Genomic DNA, 27,534 nt, shown 5'->3' on the forward strand with positions numbered 1-27,534 from the left:
ATGCGGAGTACATCATGAGAAACCCTGGGCTGCAAGAAGCACAAGCTGGAATCAAGATTGCCAGGAGAAATATCAATAACCTCAGATATGCAGATGATACCACCCTTATGGCAGAAAGTGAAGAGGAACTAAAAAGCCTCTTGATGAAGGTGAAAGAGGAGAGTGAAAAAATTGGCTTAAAGCTCAACATTCAGAAAACAAAGATCATGGCATCTGGTCCCATCACTTCATGGGAAATAGATGGGGAAACAGGGGAAACAGTGTCAGACTTTATTTTTTTGGGCTCCAAGATCACTGCAGATGGTGATTGCAGCCATGAAATTAAAATTCACTTACTCCTTGGAAGAAAAGTTATGACCAACCTAGATAGCATATTGAAAAGCAGAGACATTACTTTGCCAACAAAGGTCTGTCTAGTCAAGGCTATGCTTTTTCCAGTGGTCATGTATGGATGTGAGAGTTGGACTGTGAAGAAGGCTGAGCACCGAAGAATTGATGCTTTTGAACTGTGGTGTTGGAGAAGACTCTTGAGAGTCCCTTGGACTGCAGGGAGATCCAACCAGTCCATTCTGAAGGAGATCAGCCCTGGGATTTCTTTGAAAGGACTGATGCTAAAGCTGAAACTCCAACACTTTGGCCACCTCATGCGAAGAGTTGACTCATTGGAAAAGACTCTGATGCTGGGAGGGATTAGGGGCAGGAGGAGAAGGGGACAACAGAGGATGAGATGGCTGATGGCATCACTGACTCGATGCACATGAGTCTGAGTGAACTCCGGGAGTTGGTGATGGACAGGGAGGCCTGGTGTGCTGCGATTCATGGGGTCACAAAGAGTCGGACACCACTGAGTGACTGATCTCTAATTTTCTTGAAGAGATCTCTAGTCTTTCCCATTCTGTTGTTTTCCTCATTGTTCATCTGCAATTCAAGCTAACTGGGGAGCCTACATTTTTCTCTGGTACCATTGGCCCAACCTACGTGCACCAGCAGATCTATAGTCCTCCCACCTAGCCCATGAGGCCCCCAGCTGCCCAGGGCAGGGACCAAGCCAGGTCGTAGGGACAATGACAGCAAGGGGATGTGGGTCTAGCAGAGACCCGGGGGCTGCAGGAGGAGGGCCTGACTTGTATGCGGGCACATCCTTTCTCCAAGCACTGAGTGTATATAAGGGGTGGGGGTTCTTTGCCCGTGGAATTACCCTGGGGGCATTCTAGCCCCAGGACTTCTCTCTCACACAGGGCCCCTGGCCCGCACCCCTTCTCACCCTCCACTCTGTCATTCTCCCAGGCAGGAGACATCCTTGACCAAGGTCAGCCTCCGCCTCCCCAAGGCATGTGGCTCACCTGCTGGCCTGGAGGAGTCTCTAGAAAAATCCCTGCTTTGGGAAATGAAGAGGGTCCCAGTTATGGTCCTGAGACTCCAAATCTGGCCTGGATGGAGGGGGAGCAGATGCACACAGATTCCTTCCTGGGTATTTGGGCCAGCCCAGTTCTTACCTGCAGCTGACTACAGACAGCCAGGACTCCCATTGGCTGTGTGATCCTGTGCAAGAACCAATGAGAATTTGAGATGGAAATAGCAGAGCATTAAACCAAGCAGGGGCCTTGCTGCTGCTGAGGTCCCGGCTCTCGCAACCAATCCTAGAGCAGGTGGGCCTGGCTGATGGAACAGGCCTGGCTTGGCTACGGCCCTGTGGTCTGGACCCCAAGGGCCTTCCCAGCAAATCTCCTGGCATGCAGGATCTCCCTTCCACCCAGGGGACTTCCTGGTGGTGATGGCACCTCCATCCTCCTCCCCAGGTTCCCAGAGTGTTGCCACGTCACACCTGCCATCCATCTCCAGGAGGCTGGAAGCCCTCGCGCAGTGGAGGGTCAGGAGTTGGACACGGGAGGAGCTGGGCAAGTGCTGGCCCCAAGGAGGCGTTCCAAGTCCATCTGGCACACCCATAAGGCCGTGTGGAGACCAGGAAGGCCTGCCTGGAGGCAGAGGCATGAGGGTCCATCTGCCAGGCATCTCCCATGGGTGTGGCCTCAGGGAGGAGACTGGACCCATGCCACGCATGCTTGGGATTCCTGACCTGACCCTACCCAACCACATTTGTGGGAAACCTGAGGCTGGAGGAAGAAGCTCCTGCAGAGGAGAGGCGTGCTGGTGACCAGGGACATGAGGGCACGTCAGGCCAAGGTGGCCAAGTGAGTGCACTGGCCCCGGGCTGCGCTCGCTGGGGGACTAGCTCCCATCAGAAACACACAGACACAGCAGTACTTTCTGTAGGAAGCATCATAAATAGACAGAACACAATAAATAGCTGGTACAAATATGTGAGGCAGCACGAAGCCGGTCCCTGTGTCGGGGCTCCCCAGCCAGAGCTGAGTGTCTGGTCACGTGGTGGACGCTGTGGGAAGGTGACCAGTCCCTGCTGTTTTTGAGGTAAAACTTTGTATGAGCTTTTCCTTTAAAGCAAAATCCCTGCAGGACAGCAGAGTTGCAGGAGCAGCTCTGGTCTTCAGCTTGTATGCTCACAGAGCCACCCATCTGGCCACCATGGTTGTCTAGGTGATGATGGCGTGGCTGGACAAAGGCCAGAGAAAGCGAGTTGGTGGCTCTGGAAGCCACAGCTTCTCCCAGGCTTGTCCTACTCCCCAGAGGCTTTGGGGGTTCCTGGTGAGGTTCTGGGGTGTGGCCACGTAGGTCTAGCTCCTGGGGCTCTGAGCCCATCACCCCGTCCTCAGCTTCAGCACCCGGGACAGCGGTTCCTTGGCGCTGGAGTAGACCAGGAAGGAGCCGGCCGCTGTGCGGAAGGCCTCCCAGTCCCTGCAGCCGAAGGTTGGGAGGCTGTGCACGGCCACGAAGCCTTCATACCCCTGCCACCTGCGGGGAGAGATGCTGTCAGCTTCCAGGCTGGGACGCCAGCCCCAGCGAGAGGAGTGAGTGTCTGGGCTGCTCCCTCTCCCCGGGGCTCCCACCCCACCCCTCCCTGACCCTCACCAGGGTCCCACCTGCCTCTCCCACCATCACAGTATGAGGGGCCATGCATCCCAGGCCCAAAACCTCCCCAGGTTCCAATCGCGAGGAGCTGGGCCAGGAGGGGCCTTAGCCTGTAGAGAGGGAAACTGAGGCCTGAAAGGGGGTACCTGCCCTGTCCAAGACGATTCAAGATCATCCTGGAATTTCTAGATAACTGAGAAACTTAGATCAACAGTAAAAACATTAGAAATACAGAGGCAAAGGCGCTTTTATTTGCAGACATAGTTGTACTTCTTGAACTCCCATGAGACATTTCTTTAGAAAACTATTAAAACTAATAAGATACTGTGGTTGCATGACCAGATACAACAGTTAATTGTGATACACAGATGAAAATGGACATATGCTTACAATACTTGGAAAACTCCTGGAAGGGAAGGTCGCGAGAATGCCATGGTGCCTCTAAGATGAAGTGTACAATTTTACTGAAGGACACGTGGAAAATAGAGAGATCTACCACAGCCTTGGCTGGAAACATTTAATAGGATAACACACTAATAACTCTCACATTAGTGTAGCCTCTCACTGCATCTCCAGCCAGAACCCAAAGTTGTGAATGCCAGCAGGGCTAGTGGTCACCTAGCTGGCCCGGGCGCCTGACCCAGACTCAGCCCGTGCTCAGGTGCTCCCAGTGCCAGGCGACCCACAGGGCTCCATGACCTGTGACTCGCTCTGAGCCCGTGGTCATTCAAGGGGAAGGTGGGCCCACCCAGCTGAACCGAGGTGTCTAGCAGGGGCAGGGCCTTTACCTGTAAATAATACTGTTTACCGAGAAGGTATTTCCATCGAAGGAGTTTGCAACCACCAGGAAATAATCTTCTCCCACCGAGAAGAACTCCCAGTCCAGAGCACTGCGGGAGCAAGTGAGCAGAATTAGGACCTGGAGATGCTGCCTGGGGACTTGGGGGTTGGTGTCCGGCTGGTTCTCCCCCTAATCTCAGGATTCAGGGGGCTAGGTCCCACCTCCAAAATCCACAGAAGGAGGAGCAGTTTCCTCAGTCATACAACCGGTTGGTCTATTCCAGGGAAATGCGAATTAGTTGTTCACTTTTTAAACTTAAAACATTTAATTGTAATAAAATACACATAACACAAAGATTTCTATTGTATTCATTTTTAAATGGACCTTTAAGCTTAGTGGCATTGGGTACCTTCACATTGACATGCAACCATCACCACATCCACCTCCAGAATTTCTCCACCTTCCAAACTGAACCTCTGTCCCCAGGAAACACTCACTCCCCATCCCCTCCCCCAGCCTCTGGCCCCCACCATCTACTTCCTGTCCCTACGGATCTGACTCCTCCAGAGGCCTCGGGTAAGTGGATCACAAAGTATTTGTCCTTCTGTGTCTGGCTTATGTCACTGAGCATATGTCCTCAAGGTTCATCCGTGCGGTCAGGTGTCAGGATGTCCTTTTTTGAGGCTGAACAATATTCTACTGTAAGAATGGACCCCACTCATCTGTCTATGGACACCCGGGCAACAAGAGCGAACAGTGAAGTTGTGAACACGGGTGCAAAAGTCGTTCACTTGGAAGAGGTTGAAATAGAGGAACAGCCCTAAACTCGTGGCCACTCCCTAAAAGTCTGCAGCGCCCCCTGGAGGCGAAAACTTGAGGACAATGGCTGTGAGGTCACATGCTTCTTCCCTGACTCCAGTTCAGGTACCAGCAGGGTCTGCCAACGTAGAGACGTCCCCCTAAATTTGGAAGCTGTGGTTCTTACTGCAAACAGACCACTGCATCCTGTTTTCAACAAACGCCCCTGAACTTGCTAAGGGTGAGTCTGCGCTCAGAGACATCTTAGTTCTCAGGGATCTGACAGAGGGCTTCTGGGAAGGACATCCCGGAGCCTTGTCTATCCCAGGAGGCCAACCTGGGCATCAGCTGTGATCCCCAGCCACTGCTCTAATTACCGCGGGCCTACTTTACAGATGAGGAAACTGAGGCTGCAGTCTTGCAGGAGTCACTCAGATGCGCAAGGCCAGGCCAGTGCCTCTGCATCCAGAGGCCTCAGGGTTATGGCCTGTTGAGACAGCACAGTCGCACTCTCTTGGGTGACACTCACCCTGGATTCCTTCTCAGTGGGGCACTGAGGGCGCTGGCCTAGAGCTCCAGCAGAACCCTGGACATGAGTCGGCCACAGAGGTACCTGGGGACATGCAGGGGGGCAAGGCCAGTGGGGGCCCTGGGGCTCCTGACTCTTCCTTCTTCTGTTATCTGGAATCCTGTCTCCGCCACTTCCAGCCATGGCCAGTTGTGACTCATCATTAAGAAAAAGTGGTGACTGTGGCCATGCCCACTGAGGGGTTTCATGCAGTGTGGCATGGGTGGGGCTGGTAGCACAGCCGTGTGGTCCCACACGCAGCATTCTGCCAACTGTAACTGGTTCTGGAACCAAGGCCCACAGCTTTGCTTTTGCAGCAAAATGTTGACTGCACCGTCTGCCCCCACGGCTTGCATCAGAAGCTGCTGGGGCTTAACCCAGTAGGAAATCAAGGTCTGGCATGACTTCCAAAGCATCAGGGCAGTAAGTCTGCTGACGGTAATGTGAAGCATATTTTTAATCCTTCAGAACCACACTATTTGGTCAAATGGTGGAAATAGACAAGTATCCATCAACTGATGAAAAGTAAACAAAGTATGATAAATAAACACAGTGGAATATCACTCAGTCATTAGAAGAGTGAGGCACTAAGGTACAACGTGGATGAACCTTGAAAGAATGACCAGTAGAAGAAGCCGGACACATCTGAATGCAATGTCCAGGTGGGGACACCCAGAGGGGCAGAGAGCAGGCTGGTGGGCCCCAGGGGCTGCGGAGGGCACTAACAGCTGAGGGGTGGGGTTTCTTTTCAAGGTAATGAAAATGTTCTAAAGTCACCTGGAAATGGTTGTATACATATGCAAATTTCATTAAAAAAATAAAAACCCTGAATTCTAAAAACAAGCACACAAGCCACAGCTTTTAAAAGCAGTTAGAGTCAAGGCTACAGCGAGGAGCCGCGGTCACTCAGCTGGTCGTGTGGAAGGTCTGCGGGGTGCACAGCGAGGCCGCTTCACACCTGTGGGCTGGGGGGTGGGCACCGCGGCCCCACAGATGCTCGGGTGCGCGCTGTGCGGTCCGGGCGGCCTCAGAGGTCGTAGGACCGGGGCCCCTGGATCCCCGCCCCGGCCGCCCGCCGCCCGCGTACCTGCAGGTGCGGATCTCCTGGAAGCGGACGAACGTCTGCGCGGTGACGTTCAGCTCGTATATGACCGAGTTGATGACGTAGGAGTCGTTCTGCACTCGCATCTCCACGTCGTAGCGGTGACTGTTCGCCACGGCGAGGAAGACCCTCTCCCCAATGTGGAAAACCTCCCAGTCTGCGGCGCCAAACGTCTGGGACCGTGAGAGGGAAGCCGAGAGCACGCTGTGGGCAGAGACCCTCAGGATGGCCACCCACGCGGCGCCAGCCCCCGCACTCCGGGCGTGAAGCAGGCGCCCCTCTTGAGGGTGCTGCCCTTTCCCAGCCTCCTCCAAGGCCAAAGGACCATCTGCCTAGAGAGCTTCTTAGCGCCTGTGCTGCCCCTTCCCAGGCCCCAGTGTGCCCTGGAGGAGGTCCAACTGCTATAACACCTCTTCCAGGGAGCCCTCTCTGCTCCCTCCAGTTATGAACTCAGAAGCAACATCTAGGTACCTCCAGAGTTACTTACTAGGTACTCTCCCTGGCCTGAGGCTCTCCTCTGGCTCTCTGGACAGGCCCATCCTGTGTAGGCTACTCCTCCAAAATCACTCATCAACCTGGAGGGTGAGGTGTGCATGGGCCCATGGGGCTGGACTTACATGAATGGCCGGCTGCCAAGCCTTGGCTGCAGACCTCGAACTGCATGAGCTGATTTACACGTAGGCCCACCAGGAGGTTTATGACCAGCATCTCTGGGATGCTGGGCTGGGAGTGCATGGGGAAGGGGAGGACCAGACCAGTCCAGATCCATCCCTGTTCTGAGAAACAAAGGAGTGACCACACGGGATGGCAGCTTCAGTGGAGGGGGGATAACACAGAAGCTCCCCGAAACAGGGGCCTGTGGCTGGTGGAACAGTGTGCAAAAGTTCCTGAGGACTCCAAACCACAGCCTGATGAGGCTGCTGGGGTCTGAGTTCCTGTGTCAGCAGAAAGGGGTTGACTCTGTCTGTTCTCACAAGCAGGTGAGGGCTGCGGAAGCTCTGATGGACACTCGGCATTGAAATTGTCTTTAAATGTTTTGCCTCTTGACTTTTGACTTGTGATACTGATGGAGAGACTGACCCTCCTGTTGATAATAATCATAAACTCTGGATACAATAGGCAATGTAGGAAAATAGGAAATGGCAACCTACTCCAGTATTCTTGCTGGGAAAATTCCATGGACAGAGAAGTCTGGTGGGCTATAGTCCATGGGGTCACAAAGAGTTGGACATGACTGAAGTGACTAAGCACTGGATACAATACTTAAAAATGTACACAATTGCTTGAAGGTTCTGGAGAAGGGCCAAGGGCAGGCAGAAAGTGGAGGGGAGATGATGGCCCTTGAACACGTTTGTCTGACTCTCCCTCTGAGGACATTCCTGGTCCTGTGTCATATGGGCTTCGCACTCAAGTGGAGGGAGCGGACTCGCTTGAACTGCATGAGCTGACATACACATGGGCCCACATGTAAATAAAAGGAGGTTTATGACCAGCATCTCTGGGACGCTGAGGTGGGAGTACATGGGGAAGGGGAGGACCAGACAAGTCCAGACCCAAGCTTAGCGTTTGGGGCTTGCAGAGTGTCTAGAAACCAAAGGAGACTAGCCTAGGAAGGAGGGACTCCCAGTAGGGGAGGCCCCAGTATCTCCTTATTAACTTCTCGCAAGTCCATTTTAGCTCCTGAAGTGCACACACAGGGGACAGGACCCCAGGGACCTAGGGACAAACAACAGCTGAGCGGCTGGTGGAACTGACCAGAGAGTTAGACAGCAGGGGAACCAGCAGGTAAATGTGACTATGATCAGGAGAAGAAACAGCAAGTAGAAATAGGTTGACACAGCGCAAATACTGGGGTGAACAGATACAAACTTTATAGTAACTGTGATCAGAATCTATGCGCAAATATGTATGTAATCAACAATAAGGTGGGGAGATTTGGAGAGTTATGAAAACTCTAAAAGGAGGCAGATAGAAATCCTGTACCTGAAAAGCAAAATGCCCGTATTCACAAATCTATTGCACGGGATCAAAAGCTACCTAGACAATCCAGAAGAAAGCATCTGTGAACTAGAAGATACGCCAATAGAAATTATCTGATTTGAAGCACAGAAAGGGGGGGGATGTTTACAATGAAAGTAAACAGAGCCTCAATGATAATATAATTCAGTGTAGTGCATGAAGCTAGGACAAACCTAGACAGCTTACTAAAAAACAGAGACATTACTTTGCTGACAAAGGTTTATATAATCAAAGTTATGGTTTTTCCAGTAGTCATGTATGGATGTGAGAGTTGGACCATAAAGAAGGCTGAGCACTGAAAAAATGATGCTTCTGAGCTGTGGTGTTGGAGAAGAGTCTTGAGAGTCCCCTGGACTGCAAGGAGATCAAACCAGTCAATCCTAAAGGAAATCAACCCTGAATATTTATTGGAAGGACTGATGCTGAAGTTGAAGTTTCAATACTTTGGCCACCTGATGAGAAGAGCCAACTCATTGGAGAAGACCTTGATGCTGGGATAGATTGAAGGCAGGAGGAGAAGGGGGCAACAGAGGATGAGATGGTTGGATGACATCACTGACTCAATGGACATGAGTTTGAGCAAGCTCTGGGAGATGGTGATGAACAGGGAAGCCTGGCGTGCTGCCGTTCATGGGGTCACAAAGAGTTGGACATGACTTAGTGACTGAACAGCAACAACTGTGTGTGTAATTGGATCACAGAAGGAAAGGAAAGGAGAATAAGGCAGAAAAAAATTTAAGTTAAATGTTGGCTAAAATTTCCCCAAATATGATTAAAACCACCAAACCACAGATCCAAGATCAGAGACCCCAAGCAGAATAAATACAACCCCCCCACCCCATAACCTCCGCACATCATGTTGAATATCTGAGGATAGACAGAGAAGATTTCAGAAGCAGCCAGAGGAAAAAGACATTTGCTATAGGGAAACAGTGGTGCCAGTGGTACCCAACCTCTCATCAGAAACAGTTGAAGCTCGATGTCAATGGAAAAACTTCTTTAAAAGAAATGAAAGAAAACCATGAACCCAGAATTCTACAACCAGTGAAAACATCCTTCACTGTAAAGTCACTTTCAGATAAAAGTGGTAGAATGAACTGCCAGCAGACCTGCTTTACGAGCAGTCCTGGAGGAAGCTTAAGAGGGTAAAACTCCACAAGAAGCACAGAGTCTGCGAGAAGCACGCAGAGGGCGCTGGCAATGGTGAGCTGGGTGTCAAGATAGCTCACTGTTTACAGCAAACAAGAGGACAAGCTGTGGAGCTCGTACCTTAAGTAGACATGTGAGTTTATACATGCTCCCAATAGCCCAATGGACAGGTAAGGATAAATGAGATCATGTAGTTGTAAGGTTATCACATTATATGTAAAGTATAATATTAATTCAAAGATAGATTGTACACCCAAAACTAACACAACATTGTTAGTCAACTATACTCCAATATAAATTTAAAAAATTCTTTAAATTTGAACATATTAACGCAAGGCCTTCCCTAGTAGCTCAGACAGTAACACATCTGCCTGTAGTACAGGAGACCTGAGTTCAATCCCTGGTTTGGGAAGATTCCTTGGAGACGAAAATGGCAACCCACTTCAGTGTTCTTGCCTGGTGAATTCCATGGACAGAGGAGCCTGGCAGGCTACAGTCCATGGGATCACAAAGAGTCAGACACGACTGAGCAACTGACACACACTGCTGCTGCTGCTGCTAAGTTGCTTCAGCCGTGTCCGACTCTGTGCGACCCCATAGACGGCAGCCCACCAGGCTCCCCCGTCCCTGGGATTCTCCAGGCAAGAACACCGGAGTGGGGTGCCATTTCCTTCTCCAATGCATGAAAGTGAAAAGTGAAAGTGAAGTCACTCAGTCGTGTCCGACTCTAGCGACTCCATGGACTGCAGCCCACCAGGCTCCTCTGTCCATGGGATTTTCCAGGCAAGAGTACTGGAGTGGGGTGCCATTGCCTTCTCCAGAGCAACGGACACACACACACACAGTTAATTAAAAAATAAAAAATAGGTTGCAGTGTAGATATGGGATGGGGCAGAGGAGTGTGAGATGAGCTGGGAGATTAGGATTGATATATATATACACCACCATGCATGAAAAAAGATACCTAGTGGGAAGCTACTGTATAGCACATGGAACTCAGCTTGATGCTCCGTGATGACCTAGTTCAGTGGGATGGGGGTGGGCGGTCTAAGAGGGACAGGATATATGTATACCACAGCTGATCGACTTCCTTGTACAGCAGAAAATAACATTGTAAAGCAACTATACTCCAATAAAAAATAGATTGCAGTAAGTTGAACATGTATATTGTGATTGCTGAAGCACACAATTACACAACAAACTGAATTAATACAAAAAAAAGGGGATCAAAGGCTATGTATGTGACAAAGAACTTGTTTTATACCTGATGTATAAGGAACTCCTACATATCAATACTGAAAGGCAAAAAAATTAAAGTATGGGCAAAGACTTGAATATGCATTTTGCAAAAGGGACTCTGGCAAACCAGCAGGTGGGTGGAAATGTGCTATCGTTAGTTACCAGGGGACTGTGACTTAAAAACCACTGCGGTGCTGCTTCACACCTTGTAAGTAAGACTAAAAATACAGACAAAACCGGGTGTTGGCTAGATTGTGGGATGACTGGCACTCACGCTGTTTTTGGGAATGTATGAAATGGTAGAACTGTTTTGGAAAACTGCTTGGCAATTTCTTCAGAAGTTAAACATCCGCCTACCTCATGGCCTAGAATTCCACTCCTGGGTTTTTACTCAAGAAAAGTAAAAACAATTTGCCCACAGAAAACCATGTATGAGATGCTTTTGTAGAATTATTCATAATAGTGAAAATCTGGAAACAGCTCAGGTCGTACAAAGAATTGAGCCTAGAAGCCACACAGCGATCAATTTCTGGACCCGGCTGCTTCCTGGGGACACCGTGCCTACTCCGAGGTAGGTAGTCCTGGCCGGCCAGAGCTGGTCACCGCGATGCCCAGCGACGCTGGAGGGACAATTGCATGCCCAGTCCACGTGGGAAGGGGCTCTGTTTTCCTTTACTCCGACCGGCGGGGACGGGTCTGAGGACTACCCCTCCTCGGAGGTCCCTTTCCGGCTTGAGCAATCCGCCCAGCGGCGGCCTCTGGTCCCCGCGGGTCCGGTACCCGCCCAGCCGCTCGCCTGGTGTTCTCTCCACGTCCAGCAGAGGGCGCGGCTGCCCGTTCTACCGCCCGGTGTGCGGAGCCCGGGACACCACCGCACCCCCGCCCCCACCCCACCCCACCCCCGCCCCGCGGGCGAGAGGGGCAGAGAAACACGCTTGGGCCCGTCCGAGGGTCGGAAACAAGGCAGCTCAAGCTAAAAGAGTGACTCACAGGACAAGGACAGGGATCAGGGCACCTGGCGTCGCCGACCCAGCCGGACCAGGAGCTGGGCTGAAGCCTTCCTGGGTTAGCACCCTCTCCTCACCGCGGCTCGGACGTGGCACTATTTCTGTCCCCTGGGGCCACGCCGCAACTTCCGAGCTGGGGGGACACTCGGGCCCGTGGGGCCTCCAGCCTTATCAGAGGACCGACGTTAGAGACCCACAAGAGTGTACAGAGTGACACACACGTGCCAGCCCAACCAGGTCTTAGAAACCACGGGAGTGGCCAGACTGTGAATCGCCGGTTCTGCCCCGTCCTTTGCTGAAGAGCACCGCAGTACATACCTGCACGTACCTGTGTATACACGTGCACACACCTGCATGGATGCGATTTTACACACAATCCTGCACGCATGCATCTGTATACATGTGCACATAACTGCAAGCACCCACATGCACACACCTCCACATGTACACACCCACACAGAACAAGCGGCCAGGGCTGGTCTGAGAAGGGGGTCTCCCCCAGATTACCAGAGCTTCCTTTCAGCCCGGAGCCACTCCACCCTCAGCTCACTGGTCTTGAGTCCCAGCAAGAAGGGGTTGGCCTGCAGACAAGGGTCGGTAAAAGGGGATGTCTGGGCCTGGGAACTGGGAGAAGAGGGCCCGAGCCCAGGGGGAAGGACGGGAGCGTGGCCAAAGGCTGGGGAGGGGAGGAGCATCCAGGTAGGCATGGCTTAGAGGGGCTCTCACCTCTCTGCTCTGTGTGCCCAGTGGGGTGGGGGCGCCCAATACAGCAAGTGCAGGGTGCCTCATTCAGTTTGAGTTTCAGATTAAAATGATGTTTCAGTCTGTGTGTATGGGCACGCTTTTACTAAAAACTGATTCGTTGTATATCTGGTTTTCACATTGAAATGCTGCTGCTTCTGTGAAGTCACTTCAGTCCTATCCCACTCTGTGCGACCCCATAGACAGCAGCCACCAGGCTCCTCTGTCCCTGGGATTCTCCAGGCAAGAATACTGGAGTGAGTTGCCATTTCCTTCTCCAATGCATGAAAGTGAAAAGTGAAAGTGAAGTCGCTCAGTAGTGTCTGACTCTTCAAGACCCCATGGACTGCAGCCTACCAGGCTCCTCCGTCCATGGGATTTTCCAGGCAAGAGTACTGGAGTAGGTTGCCATTGCTTTCTTCTTCACATTGGAATAGGCGTCCTGTATTTTATTTGCCGGATGCTAGCAGAGTCCGGCAGGGGCCCGACTGACTGCCAGTCATTGGCTGGCCGTGAGCTTCCCTGGAAGCCTGGGCCCACACCTGCGCCCTCAGCCAGAGGCTGGGCTCCTCCCATTCGGAAGTAAAACGGGGAGAATCCCAGCCCAGGGCTGCACCAGCCTGGGCAGGGGTGAGCTGGCCTGAGGCCCCGCTGTCAGGCCACTCCTGGATTCTGAGTGCATTTAGGACACGTCAGGGAGAGAAGAAGAAATTCCCACATCAAACAGCCCTGCCAAGCCCTGCCTGGCACCGGAGCAAGGCAGCCTGGCACCTGCTGGGCTGGGCGGACCCTTCCCGCCCTTCTTTGAGCGGAATTCCCCCGAGCCCTGCCCTGGAATCCCCTGGCATCGCGCCTGCCTGGGCCTGGAGCACCTCGAGGGAGGATGGTGCTTCTGGGACTTGGCAGCCAGAGCACCTGGAGCCCTTGACAGTGCCCTAGAGGGTGGGTGGGTTCCCAGTGATCAGCAGATTGCTTGTTGCAGGAGGCTCTTGGGTTCTGGCTTTGATGGAGCAAAGAACCCAGGTCTTGGAGTGCCTGGGGAGGCAGGACCAGGCTCACCGCCAGGAGAAGGCAGGCAGGTCCCAAAGGACCCTGGGGGATTCAGCCCTTGACATTGTGGGCAGTCGGCTGAGGTGGGAGAGGGGCCTGCTCCTGGGAGACTGCGGGGGGCAGCACACTCCCCGGCCAACTTTGGGGTGCCCTGCAGCTCTCCCCCGGTACAGCGACCCCTCCACACCTTCTTCCCTGGGCTGCCTGGCCCACTGCCAGCTCCAGCCTCACAGAGCAAACCAGAAGCACAGGAGAAAGTGCCCTGGCCCTGGTGAGCACACAAGCCGGTCCCTTCCAGGGCTGACCACTGGGGGCGCTCTCACAACACTCTCCTTACAGACTGCTGCTTCCTTCATTTGCGGACATTTACATTCTTGGGGCTTCCCTGGTGGCTCAAAAGGCAAGGAATCTGCCTAAATGCAGGAGACTGGGTTCAATCCCTGGATGGGGAAGATCCCCTGGAGGAGGGCATGGCAACTCAATCCAGTATTCTTGCCTGCAGAATCCCATGGACAGAGGAGCCGGGCAGGCTACAGTCCATGGGGTTGCACAGAGTTGGACATGACTGAAGTGACTTAGCATGCATGCACATTCTTGATGGAGACTGCCTTTCTGACAAACCCCAGCTTCATTCTCTGTCTCCTCAAACCCACTGATGACTCTTGGCAGCTCCTCTGCCTGTCCTTCCCCTGCCCTGATAAGTGGTTTCCCAGGGGGCTTCACTGGCCCTCTTCTTGGAAACCCTGTCAGCCCTCACCCCACACCCTGCCAGAAATACCCCATTGCCCTTGGTTCTCATTTCTGCCAGTGGCTCCTCCTAGCAACAACCCCCAGTCTTGGCCCACTGCTGCCCCCTCCCCTTCCCCATCCCCTCCTCTCCAGGTCTACACGTGATGACTGTAACCGCAGATCCCACAGCCAGACAGCTCAGGGAGCAGAAGTCCCAGCAGCTGGAGGCCGGAAGTCTCATCCTTCCGACACACCCAGCTTCCACCTCCTTTGGTCCAAGATGGTGAGGCCAAAGGGTTGGAGCCTAAAGTGGTCCGCCACCTGAAGGAAGATTCTAGGATTCCTGGTGAGAGAGGTGGGGAGGTCTGGAAGGGGTTGCCAGGGAATGCTTCAGGGTGGACAGCTAGTCTCCCATGCACCCCTGGGCTGCAGACCCAGCATGAGCACAGCCTTTCTCATGAGCTGAATTCACCCTACCAGTGAGGGACCCACCTGGTGCCCCTCTCAGCACTGTCCGTGTGCACAGCGCCACAAATGCCAGCAGCCTGCATCCCTTGCCTGGCCATCCCTTCAGAAAGGGCTCCCCTCGAAGTTGGCACCTCTCTACACACACTTCAAACTTCAACTCCTGCTTCAAACTCATGTGAGCCCATGAGAGATGCTGCAAAGCTCCAAACCAAGTGCAAACATATGGAGGTATCTTCAGGACCTAAGAGGATTTAAACAGCATACAAAAACAGCTGGCAGAACATGAAAATGGGATCTGGTGGGCTCTGCGGGATTCACTGGGTGCGAAGAGACTCGGCTCATTAGAGAAGGCAGGGTCCTCGGGTGTGTGGGCACAGGGAGCAGCAGTGCCCCCTTGCAGCCCCCAGAGTCAGATCCTGGGGCAGCTCTGCCCACCGGCTGGAGATGTGCCCTCTTGCAGCCACTGTGGTTCTGCCCACTCCCGCCCCCGCCCTGCACTTCTGGCTGATTCTTCCCGCCAGCGTCACACCCCTGGGCTGGCTCTGGTTTAGGGCATGGAGCTCAGATGGCCCCCATCCTGGCTCAGTTGGGCCTGTCTCTGCCCCTCGGCCCAGTCTCCCTTCTGAGGATGCCCTGTGTCCGAGGCCTGTGGTGAGGCTGGACACAGACTGGAGCCAGATCTGGATGCTGCTTGAAAATACAGAGGTTCAGGGGCTCACAGCTCTGGAGCCAGTATACTGGGGAGCATTCAAGGAGATGGGCCAGAACCTGGAAGGGATCTGAGACATCCTGCATGAGAGACAGTGGCAGAAACGAACACTGCTCTGAGAGATTCAGGCTGAGTGTTTCCCCATGGTGTCCAGAGAGCACAGAGACTCGGCACGCAGCCTTCTGGCCAATCACACACGTCCCCAGCTGGGCTGTCACACCAGGCACGTGACATGAAGAGGGTTCTTGCAGCCGGTCGGGGAGTGCAGCTTGGAGATTATGATCCTATCTGACCTCTCCTGCTGCTGCTGTTGCTGCTAAGTCACTTCAGTCATGTCCGACTCTGTGCAACCCCATAGACATCTCCTACGTTTGCACAAAAAGCCAGTTTAGAAGGTCGTCATCATGGCGCCTCATCAAGGGCCTCAACCAGACCCCCAGCTCCCTGGGGCACAAGCCACCAGTGACAATGCCACCCCCTGCTATGCTCGACAGGAAATATCAACAGAAAACAAAGGGTCCTCCAGACGTGTGTCAAAGGACCTGGAACATGAGAGTCAGGCTAAAATATATACATACACTCATACTGGAAGAAACCGAGCTGGTTCTAGAAACAAACCAGAATATTTTAAAACTATAATGATCTTCAAAAGTATTCAAGAAGATACTGCATTTATAGAGTAAATATAGAATGGCATGAAGAGGAAGAGTTCTTGGATATTAGAAAGATACTAGCTTTATGAGACGATGCTCATCAACACGATTGGAGAATAAAGGTAGGGAAAGAGTCTAGGTTGAAAAGATAACTCAACACAGGAGATCTGAAAGCCCTCTAACCAGTGTGCCAGGGTCGGGTGGGGCATGGAATGATCAAGAAAAACCAAGGAAATCTCCCAGGCCTGGAAAAGCACAGCTTCAAGTTGAAAGGGCACTGAGACAAAGCCGTCAGGAGGCACAGGGAGCCACTGTAAGAGACCTGTGGGTGCCGAGGGCAGAGAAGGCCACCGGAAGGGCGCTCGGGGGGCAGGGGGGCCACTGCACCCCTGGGTTCTGGGAGAAGGCCACCAGAAGGGCGCCCGGGGGGGAGGGGGGCCACTGCACCCCTGGGTTCTGGGAGAAGGCCACCAGAAGGGCGCCCGGGGGGGCAGGGGGGCCACTGCACCCCTGGGTTCTGGGAGAAGGCCACCAGAAGGGCGCCCGGGGGGCAGGGGGGCCACTGCACCCCTGGGTTCTGGGAGGCCGGGGGCTGCCCTCCGTGTTCTCAAGGGAATGACTTCTACTCTAAAATCCTGTACACCATTTATCAGGCAGGGCGAGGGACGCGGCCACCACGAGCGTGCACACTTCCTGCCACAGACGGTGGTTCTCACTGAGATGAAGCTGGCGAGGTCATGGCTCCCCCAGCCTGTGGTTGTGCCATCAGGCCACGTGGCCCATGTGGCTGTGGAGGATGAGGGGTGGGCTGTGACCTCTCAGTCCAGATCTGATGTGGGCTTGCTCCGCTCTACACCCATTGGCTGACTTTGGTCACATGACCCGGGTCAGCTGCAGGGACACTGGGGAGCATGGGGGAGTTCCTGGAAGGGGGTGTCCTTGAGGTGTCACCCAAAAACCTGAGGTCAACTGGGACACTGGAGATCAGAATTGGACATGGTGGCTCCAGCCAAAGATGGCAGTAAAGGAAAGTTCCAGAAAAGCGACCACTGTCAGCTCTAGAGACAGTCGGCCAGGATGGCACAGGCAGAAGGGCCCAGGAGAAAGGGCTGCAGGACAAGAGGGCTCTTCATGGACACATGCTGACCAGAGACCTCGCAGCGACACACGGTGGAAACCCAGGAGGCACTGAGGACGCAGTGCTCGCAGGAGCCTGGGGACAGGGAGGACCAGCAAGAAGCCGGGGGACGTTACCCTGTGCAGAGATGGTGGTTTTCTTCCCCCACAGAGGAAAGGGGAGGAGGGAGGGATACGGGAAGAAGCAACTAGGAACTTGTGGAAGCGTCCTGTGCAGCACCTGGGGTCCACGCGTGAAGTGAGCCAGGTGGTGGGCTTGTGGCATGGAAGAGAGTCTGGCCTGCATGCAGGGCCTGTCCCCAGGGGCTGGCCCAGAGGTTGTCCCAGCCCACCACTGAGAAGGGAGTGGTCAAAACGCACCCTTGGCTCTGCAAGAACGAGCTTATGACGTGGCTAGGACGATGCAAATACCGACCTCGACTGTTGATTTTAGTCATCCATGGGGGCTTGGGCTTCCCAGGTGGCTCAGTGGTAAAGAATCTGCCTGCTAATGCAGGAGACTCAGGTTTGATCCCTGGGTCAGAAAGATCCCCTGGAGTAGGAAATGGCAACCTGGTCCTGTATTCTTGCCTAGAAAATCCTATGGACAGAGGAGCCTGGTGGGCTACAGTCCATGGGGTTGTAAAGAGTTGGACATGAGTTAGCACCTGAGCACGTGGGGGCTTGGTCTGGGGTCTGACACTGAGAGGGACAAGCCAGGCAGCTTGGAAGGAGGAGGGCATGGGAAGGCAGAGGAGGGTCTGGACCCTGTGTCATCATCCTAGACCACAGTGGGGCCTGAGGAGGGGCTGCCAACACTGCCCACTAGCCTGGGACTGGTCAGTACCCGCATGGTTCACCGAGGCGTTCAGCGCTGCCCCACCTAATAAAGCCTCTCGCTGCCTCAGTTTGATGCTTTGCCAGGCAGCCCACAACAGCTGGAACCAGCTAAGGGACACAAGAGCTCAGAGAAGGTGAACAGTGCTGTCCCCACAGATGGCCAGGTCAGGGGCCAGCTGCTGGGTGCCTCAGGACAAGAGGCTGACACCCACATAAAGGCAGGTTAGACTGTGGGGCCCGCCGGGGGCCAGGGGACTCATCTGAGCACAGGTACTGGTAGGAACTCTGTGCCAGGGAAGCCCTTCCACCTCGTCTGCAGGCTCCCTCGCCTGACCTCTGGGGAGGCGCCTGGTGTGGACAGGCCTGGGGGTGGGAAGGGTGTGTGTGTCGGGGGGTGCCATGGGGAGTGCAGGGTCCTCACCAGGAAGGACTGGAAGAGCTGGAAGGAGCCGTCCAGCCGCACGTACAGGTGGGACTGCAGCCGCGTGGATGTGCCGTTGAAGGCGTTGGCCACGGCCAGAAAGGCGTAGGGCCCCACCGTGAAGAACTCCCAGTCGTAGGCGCCCGAAGTGGCGATGGTCTGGTTGGCCTCGAAGAGCCGGGTCCCCGGGTTCCACTTGTAGATGACACTGTCAATGTTATGGTTGTCGCCTGGAAGCCGAGCGGCATTGAGGGAGGGAAACAGGCTTCTGCAGCCTCATGCCAGCGCCTGGGACCAGGCCCCCCGGGACCCTGCCCCAGGCCCTGCAGCCAGCGCAGTTCAGCTGGACCCTGATCTGCACTCTTCCCGGGTCCCCAGCCATGTTACCCATCACATAGCCTTCCTGCCTCTGTGCCCCATGAGAACCCTCAGTGGCCCAGCCTTTGGGGGACTCCAGATCCCTGTGATCATCTACTGTGTTGGAGGTGGGACTCCCCACCCCCGCTGCAGCCTCACCCTTCACTCTGCCTGCCTTCCCCTTCATGCTCCCTCCCACCAGAGATCAGACCTGTGCGGGCTGGAAGCCTTCTCCCCACATTGTGCTCCTTAGGGCCTCCCACTCCCCAACACACACCCCGCTGGGCCAGCCTCTCCTGGAACACTTACTGTCCTTGGAGGTACCTGGTAGCAGGCTCCTGGGGTCCCTCTACCCATGAGTGGTGGTGGGGTCTCCTCCCTACCCCCCACAGAGCTCCCTGGCAGGTTTTAGACTCAGGTAAACTCTGAGCCTTGGAACCTGCAGAGGCTGGAGACACTTTGCAGGGCCAGCTGCCCCCAGGGTCCAGTCCCCCTTGAGTTATAGCACCCGAAAAGGCTTGCTGCGGTCACTCGGGGCAGTCACCTGGCCCAGAAGCCAGGTTTCCCAGCCCCTCCTAGGCCTATCCCCACGTACCCATTGCATCTCACAGAGTTTGTGCCCAGAATGGATGGGGGCAGGGACCCCTCCCACCTGAACAGGTGAGAGGGTGCTCAGGTGTGTCCACCTTCAGACACCACTGTCATACAGCAGAGCCTGAGGATGCAGGCCAGGTGAGGTTTATTATACATTTCTAATGAAATACACTGAATGCTGCAGGCGATCACGCCCCAGCTCAGAGTCAAGGCCACGGCCCCTACCTTCGCGGTGGTTGGCCACGGCCAGGAAGTGCTCGCCGGCCACCTCGAAGGCCTCCCAGTCCCGGGCACTGTGGGTGGGGACCCTCTGGTATGGCGTGAACCTCAGCCTTCTCTGGCTCCACTTGTAAATGACCGAGAACTCCTGACCCTTCTCATTCGGCTCAAAATTAGCCACAGCCAGGAAGATCTGGGGAGAGGACCAGAACAGGGTTCTCATCATCCGAGTGAGGGGCCGGTGCTCTGGGTTTCTCAATGTCAGCCCTGGGACACAGGCTGAGCCCAGGGACAGAGGATGAGCCCGGGACAGAGGCCGAACCCGGGGACAGAGGCCAAGCTCTGGGACACAGGCCGAGCTCCGGGACACAGACTGAACCCCGGGCTAGAGGCCGAGCCCCGGGACACAGACTGAACCCCAGGACACAGGCTGAACCCCCAGGACAGAGGCCGAGCCATAGAACAGAGGCCAAGCTCTGGGACAGAGGCCGAGCTCTGGGACAGAGGCTGAGCCCTAGGACAGAGGCTGAACCCCGGGACAGAGGCCGAGCCCCGGGACAGAGGATGAGCCCTGGGACACAGGCTGAACCCCGGGACAGAGGCTGAACCCCGGGACAGAGGCCGAGCCATAGAACAGAGGCCAAGCTCTGGGACAGAGGCCGAGCTCTGGGACAGAGGCTGAGCCCTAGGACAGAGGCTGAACCCTGGGACAGAGGCCGAGCCCTAGGACAGAGGCTGAGCCCTAGGACAGAGGCTGAACCCCAGGACAGAGGCTGAGCTCCGGGACACAGACTGAACCCCAGGGTAGGGGCCGAGCCCGGGACAGAGGCCGAGCCCCAGGACAGAGGATGAGCCCTGGGACACAGACTGAACCCCAGGACACAGGCTGAACCCCGGGACAGAGGCCGAGCCATAGAACAGAGGCCAAGCTCTGGGACAGAGGCTGAGCCCTAGGACAAAGGCTGAACCTCGGGACAGAGGCTGAGCTCCGGGACACAGACTGAACCCCGGGGTAGGGGCTGAGCCTCAGGACAGAGGCCGAGCCCCAGGACAGAGGCTGATCCCCAGGACAGAAGATGAGCCCTGGGACAGAGGCTGAGCCCCGGGACAGAGGCCGAGCCCCGGGACAGAGGGCAAGCCCCAGGACAGAGGATGAGCCCTGGGACACAGGCTGAACCCCAGGACAGAGGCTGAGCCCCAGGACAGAGGCTGAGCCCCGGGACAGAGGCTGAGCCCCAGGACAGAAGATGAGCCCCAGGACAGAGGCTGAGCCCTGGGACAGAGGCCAAGCCCCGGGACAGAGGCCAAGCCCCAGGACAGAGGATGAGCCCCGGGACACAGGCTGAACCCCAGGACAGAGGCTGAGCCCCAGGACAGAGGCTGAGCCCAGGACTGGCATCCTGGGCAGGCCCCAGCACGTGGCACTGACTCCAGATCTTAATTACTCTAAGACCCGTAGCCAGGCCTGTGTCTACCAGCCTATTAGCTCTGTTTCTATCTCCCAATCCCAGGGAAAGCCTTATGCACAGCAGCGTTCATCACTCAGACAAGGAGGAGAGATCTTATCACCCTGCTGTCCGTCAAGAAGCACGTGTGTGTCACACACTTGAGGACCATGTGGCAACGCCCTGTGTGTGACACAACCCAGAGGCCCAGATGGCGGGTCATGTGATGTGACAGAAGCTGGAAGCCTAGGGTGAGGGGCTCACTTGCTGTGGCTGAAGCAGCCCCAGAGACCCTCTGTCTGCTTAGGGGACCTGATAGATTTTTCTTATTTCTCTGAATTTCCCAATTTTTTGATATAAAGTTATTTTTTATTAGGAAGGAGTAAAAATCTTTAAAATGTCATCAACCATAAGACCAGAGAGCTAGTCACTCCTTCACCAGGCTGCCCTGGAGTTCAGGACCCTGACAGTCAGCAGGGACCAGAAACAGAGATTTGTCCTCACTGCATGGGCCTTGGGGGTGGGGTGTGCGGGGCTGGAACCGGGCACATTGGTGACTGACTTGAGAGCAGGTGTGGGAGGGGGCCCGGGGATCCTGCCACTTGGAGTGGAGGACTAGAAGGAGCTGGGAAGGAAATTCTTATCTCAAGGGGGCCGCCCTCTCAGTCCCACCCTTGGGCTACTGCTCAACACAGTCCTGGTGAAAGGAAGGGGGCTGCCTGCCAGGCTCTCCCATCCAAGGCCTCATGTCCAGCCCTCACCATCTCACCTGTCCCCTCCATCAGGACAGCATGTGTCCCCCATGTTTATGGGGCCAATAGAGGGAGGCCAGGGTGGAGCCCCATTTCCACTCCTGTTTAGGTCAGATAAAGAAAGCTGAGCACCAAAGAACTGATGTTTTTGAACTGTGGTGTTGGAGAAGACTCTTGAGAGTCCCTTGGACTGCAAAAAGATCAAACCAGTCAATCCTAAAGGAAATCAGTCCTGAATATTCATTGAAAGGATGGATGCTGAATCTGAAGCTCCAACACTGTGGCCATCTAAAGCAAAGAACTGACTCATTGGAAAAGACCCTGATTCTAGGAAAGATTGAAGGCAGGAGGAGAAGGGGACGACAGAAGATGAGATGGTTGGATGGCATCACTGACTGGATGGAATGAGTTTGAGCAAGCTCTGGGAGTTGGTGGTGGACAGGGAAGCTTGGTGTACTGCAGTCCATGGAGTAGCAAAGAGTCAGACATGACTGAGTGACTGAACTGAACTGAAATTAGGTCAGATTATCTCAGAGCTTTGAGGAGGCAGTGGCAGGTCTGCATGGAGTGGGAAATGTCCCAGCAGCCGTCTTGTGTCCATTTTGTAGGAAATGGAACAGATTTTTTCAGTCACATTCCAGACCAAGACGCAGGTGTGTCTGATTCAAAAGCCATTTAGAACCTGTATGAGGCTCTGAAACCAGTAGAAATGCTTTTCCCCATAAAATCTACATAAAGCAAAAGTCATTCAGTCATGTCCGACTCTTTGAGACCCCCATGGACTGTAGCCCACCAGGTTCCTCTGTCCATGGAATTCTCCAGGCAAGGATACTGGAGTGGGTTGCCATTTCCTTCTCCAGGAGATCTTCCCAACCCAGGGACTGAACCTAGGTCTCCCACATTGCAGGCAGATTCTTTAACATCTGAGCCACCAGGGAAGCCCAAAATCTACCTAAGGAGCCCCAACCCTCGGACTTTGTGGGTTTTTCCAAGATAAAAATGACATAGTCGCACATGTGAACTTGCCTTTTTCCCAATGGTGAAGTGTCTCCAGGACTGTGCCTGGTGCGTGGGAATGTTCTGGTATGAAGCAAACTTGCCATCAGTCCACTTGTAGATGGCAGATGTGGTTTTCCGGTTGGCGGTTGCTACAAAGAGCCCAGCCTCAGGGATGACGAAGACCTCGATGCCCAGCGTCTCTGAGTTCGTGAATAGGCTCTGATGCTCCTCCACGTAATCCAGCTTTTCTTTGGCTTGTGATAGAGACATGGAGACTGGTTAAGGCTTCCCAGAACAGAAGCCCTGATGGATGACATCCGGGAGTGACCCCAGGGCCCTGGGCCATGACCCTAGCATGAGGTCAGGCGAGTGTCCCTAAGTCCTGTACCACCCTCACCTGGAGGCCCAGCAAAGGAGATTCTGGTCCCTGAATGGGCTGTAGGGCCTGCAGAGCCCCCAGGGACACTTGTTGGATGGAAGTGACATGTCAGGTCCTTACTAGACACTTCACAAGGCTCCAGACTTCCACAAAAAGCTGTGCCCGAATGTGAACTAGAGAGTGGAGGCCATGGCTCCTGGACGGTCCCCTGCAGCCAGTTCCCATTTCCCAGGGACCCCCACCCTCAGACGGCTCCTCTCCTCACCTCCCTGCCAACAGCCCCACTCTTGGGCTCCAGGCACCATCACATCCCATCTGACCAGAGAGGGAGGAGAGGGTGAGGACAGTGGATGGAGCACCCTGGAGGAGGCCCATGGCCTACCCTAGTTGGGACAATGGATGAGAGCCTGCCAGCCCACGAGTCAGGCCCAGGAGGGCGCGTGTTTCCAGGTGAAACACTCAAGCTCGCGGCTCTGTGAGGTTCGTTCCCTCTTCCTACATAACACTGGCTCTGAGAAGACCCCCTAGGCCCCTGGAGACCTGCATGTCTCACCTGCTAACACGGAGACCCACTCGCTGCCCACGCACAGGTATAGCCCCTTGCGGCTGGCGTCGAACCAGAACTGGGCATCCTCTGCTTTGGTGCACGGAGGCCGGGGTCCCAGCGTCACCTTCATGTTGGTTTCTGATGGGGGTGACAAATGTCCTGTGGGTATGTGCTCCCCAGAGGGAGGCAGAGTCAAGGGTGTCAGGTGACCCCTGACCCCTGTACTCCTTCCAGGAACCACTCAGGTCGTAACGAGGCCTCTGGGAGGCAGGGAGACCCGAAAGCCCAGGACTTGCCCTCGGCATCTGTGCACAGGACCTGGACATGCCCCTGAAGTCCAGCCACCTGCCCACCAAGTTCTTCCCCAGACCCTAGCTCCTCTGAGAACCCTCAGTAATCACGCTGCCTTTCTCTCTCCTCCATCTGAGACTCACTAGCACAGGTTCAGCTAACTTCTGTCTGTCTGGTTCTCAGGCACCTTGACCCCCTCATTCCTGGTCATCGTGGCTTCATCCAGGTCCAGCCCTGTCCTAATGACGCCACGTGGCCTCCATACAGTGACTCCTGAGCTGAGACCCCAGTGGCCAGGCGGTGAAACAGAGCATCCTCAACCTCGCCAAATGCCCAGCAGAGGCCTTGGGAGTCAGACACTTGCTCAAGGCCCAGAAAACACCCCAGAGGTCATGAGACTCTGGGAATTTGGGGATGCTGGCCCAGGACTGGCTCTAAGGGCCGACTTGCTCAAGGGGCTTCCCTGACTTGTGAAGCAAGGGCCGTGAGGCTCTGGAAGGAGTCAGGGGTCTCCCCACCTCCCCAGTAGGAGTTGGGGCTGTCGGGGAGAGAGTTTTGGATTCTCCATGGCAGAGGGTATAGCTTAAATAAAGTCAACACTGACTTTACATTGGGGAGGTGCAAACACAAATGAGAAATGCCAGTGCTGGGGACCTTCTAGGCTGAGGGGTCCCAGAAAATAGAACCGAACATCATGAAGATCAGGGTCCCCACTGGGGGGTTGAGGTTTGGTGTCTGTTGGAGAGGGAAGGGGAGAACGGGCCCCAGATGCTGCTCTGGGAGCATAGCAGGTGGCAGGTGGGAGTCAGAGAAGGAATTCGTGTCAGCTCAGCCCCAGGTCCCAGGCAGGACGAGTGGTCCATCAAGGGCACCGTCTGGTGGGGCTTAAGCACGTGGATCTAAGAGTGTCGTCTGCCTCCCCAGGGAGGAGGTCATCTGCATCAGCCCCAGCTATCCATTCGTCCACATGATAAGCACCCTCCTGTCTTGTGCCTGGGGAACCTGGGGGTGACCAGGCTCTCAGGGTCTTCTCTCAGTGTGGAGAGGGGTAGCTTTGGCCTACTAACCATAGGGGTATTTTAGCACCTCGTTGTCTTCCGGCTTCCCTGTGAGGCCATGCAGGATAGCAGGGATGGACAGCACAGCGAGCTCAGGATTCACGCAGGGACAGAGCCTCGGGGTGGCATCTGAGCCAGGCAACAGAACCAGCTGCCTCACCAGGCCCTGCAGAGGGAGGGGCAGGGCACTCAGACCTGTGCTGTTGGAGGGCCTGATGACCCCTGGGCTCAGCCTACCCAGACCCTGAGGGAGGGGTGGCCAAGAGAGAGGAGTCTGCCTGTAGGTTAGGGGGCACTGGGAGCAGTGGTTGAGAGCTGTGCACAGTTCTAAGGTGATTACACCACAGAATAGGTTCTTCCTGTGGACTGACCTAGAATGACTGGGTGCATTGGTCATTCGTCTGTATGTCCACTTGTCCATCCATCTGTCCACTTATCTGCCCGTCCATCTATTCATCTCTCTGTTCATCCATCCATCTCTTTGTCCAGTCATCCATTCATCCATCCACCCACCCAAATGCCCATCCATCCATCCATCCATCCATCTATACATCCATTCATCTATCTGTTCACCTAGCTGTCCTCCCATCTGTCCATCCACCACCCATCTTTCTATTACTCTGTACATCCATCTAGCTGTCCACCCATCCATCCATCCATCCGTCCATCCATCCATCCAAGCATCCCATTGGTAAATATTCAGATCTCACCTCTTATGCACAAGGCATGGTTCTCAACACTGGACACAGCAAGAAACAAAAGCCCATATCCTCAGTGAGCAAGGTCCCCCCACCAACACTCTAAGGGGGAGACAGGCAGGCAATGACCAGACACATAGCTGGTCTGAAGGAGGTCATGGCTACAAAGACCATCCGGAAAGGGGATGAGAGGGCTGGGTGTGGGGGCATCTTCTCAGGGGTGAGCAAGGCCTTCATGGTACAAGGGCACAAGGCAAGGCCCCAGGGTCACTGGAGTGCACCATGGCAGGACTGGGGACTCACACTCCAGGAGGAGGGCACAGCAGGCGCAAAGGGCCTATAGGGGAGTGTGCCTGGCTAGCAGGGGTCTCCTCTGAGCCCTTATGCTCCCCATTCCCATTTGGCACACACAATTGTTTAATTAGAGCATCGGGGTGCCAGGCCAGTGGTGACAGCCCCCAGGAGCACTGGTGTTGGGAGGGCCTGGTGGGCAGTGCCTCCATCCTTACCGTGAATCGGCCTTTCGTCCTCCTCCGACTGCCGATGAAGAACCGGGCTCCTCGCACAGATAGGGTGGCTGGAAAGGGCATGTCAGCCATTCTGAAAACATTGGAGGGTGGTTTTAGGGCCATGGGAGAGCAGACTCGAAGCCCACTTATGCAGAAAGGACAGCGGGCAGCACCGTGAGGCTGTACCAGTGTCTAGGGGCAGCTGTGACTAGCTCCACCGCCTTAAATAACAGAAGTGTGTTCCCTCATGGTGCTGGAGGCCAGAAGTTGAGATCAGGGTGTCATCTGGGTGTGTCCCCTCTGAAGACTTGAGGGGAGCCTCTTTCAGCTCCCAGAGCTCCTGGCTTCTGACCAAATCGTGTGGCCTCTCCTCTGCTCCTCTTTTCCTCGGGTCACCAATCACTTGACTCAGGGCCACCCTCCTCCAGCATGACCTCAACTGAGCTCAGTTATCCCAGTAGGGATGCTGCGTCCAAATGATGCCCCATTCCTGGTTCTGGCAGATGTGAATTTGGGGGACATGCTTTGCCTCAGGACAGGGTCTTCTACAAAAGCATGTGCTGCAGAAGTGCTCAGTGGCCCCTCTCCATCTCACAGAGGCCTCCAGTGACTTCTGTCCACACGGGGGTCCCCAGTCTGCCCCCCTCCTCTGAGCCCAGGGCGAAGGGACAAATGGTGTCAGAGTTAGAGGGGGTTCACCTTGTTGGTGACCCAGGGGGTGTAGGAAGATGTGGCTGGAATTAGGACCGAACAATTTCTAGTCTGGAGCTTGCCGGGGGTTGTGTCAAAGCTATGAAGATTGTTCTGTACCTTTAATTGGGAGTTTTGCTGACTATTTATTCCCTCACCCCAGAAAAGGAAACTGAGTCAGAGAGGTTAAATGATGGGTTGAAAGTCACAAAGCAAGACTTGCGCCTCAGGACTTCCCTGGCGGTCCAGTGGTTAAGAGCCTGCTTTTCAATGCAGGGGATGTGGGTTTGATCCCTGGTCTGAGAACTAAGATCCCATGTGCTGTGGGGCAACTAAGCCTGTGCAACACAACTACGGAGCCCTGGAACTCTGGAGCTGGGGGACACTAGACAGAAGGCGCTGCACCGGGAGGAAAGATCCCACCTGCTGGGGCAACTGAAACCAGACAGAGCCAAAATAAATACATACATATAGGGGGAAGAAAGCCCTGGGCTGGATCGGGGGCAGCTCCTTTTGGGCTCCTGGTGCCAGAGTTCACCCTGACCTTCCCCTGGGCCTTAAGCGATGCTACCGACTCTTTAGCAGTGCTTTTACTCGGTCAAGTCCAGTCCACACAGC

At 54.8% G+C, this 27,534-nt stretch overlaps 1 protein-coding gene across 1 annotated transcript in view; it reads right to left on the reverse strand.

Annotated features, from left to right (window-relative positions):
- Positions 1-2,302: 2,302 nt before the first annotated feature.
- TSPEAR (thrombospondin type laminin G domain and EAR repeats) overlaps positions 2,303-27,534 on the reverse strand; it is a 143,000-nt gene continuing 117,768 nt past the window's right edge. The window contains exons 4-12 of the mRNA XM_070366815.1: positions 26,227-26,317; positions 25,029-25,185; positions 23,677-23,808; positions 22,772-22,998; positions 19,555-19,741; positions 18,379-18,608; positions 6,223-6,410; positions 3,777-3,878; positions 2,303-2,871 (exon numbers count right to left, since the gene is read on the reverse strand). Coding sequence (XP_070222916.1) covers positions 2,718-2,871; positions 3,777-3,878; positions 6,223-6,410; positions 18,379-18,608; positions 19,555-19,741; positions 22,772-22,998; positions 23,677-23,808; positions 25,029-25,185; positions 26,227-26,317 — 1,468 coding nt within the window. The 3' untranslated portion in view covers positions 2,303-2,717. The remainder of the gene's footprint in view (positions 2,872-3,776; positions 3,879-6,222; positions 6,411-18,378; positions 18,609-19,554; positions 19,742-22,771; positions 22,999-23,676; positions 23,809-25,028; positions 25,186-26,226; positions 26,318-27,534) is intronic.

The sequence above is a fragment of the Bos mutus genome, unplaced genomic scaffold (genome assembly GCF_027580195.1).
Source record: "Bos mutus isolate GX-2022 unplaced genomic scaffold, NWIPB_WYAK_1.1 CTG214, whole genome shotgun sequence".
Taxonomy (NCBI): domain Eukaryota; kingdom Metazoa; phylum Chordata; class Mammalia; order Artiodactyla; family Bovidae; genus Bos; species Bos mutus.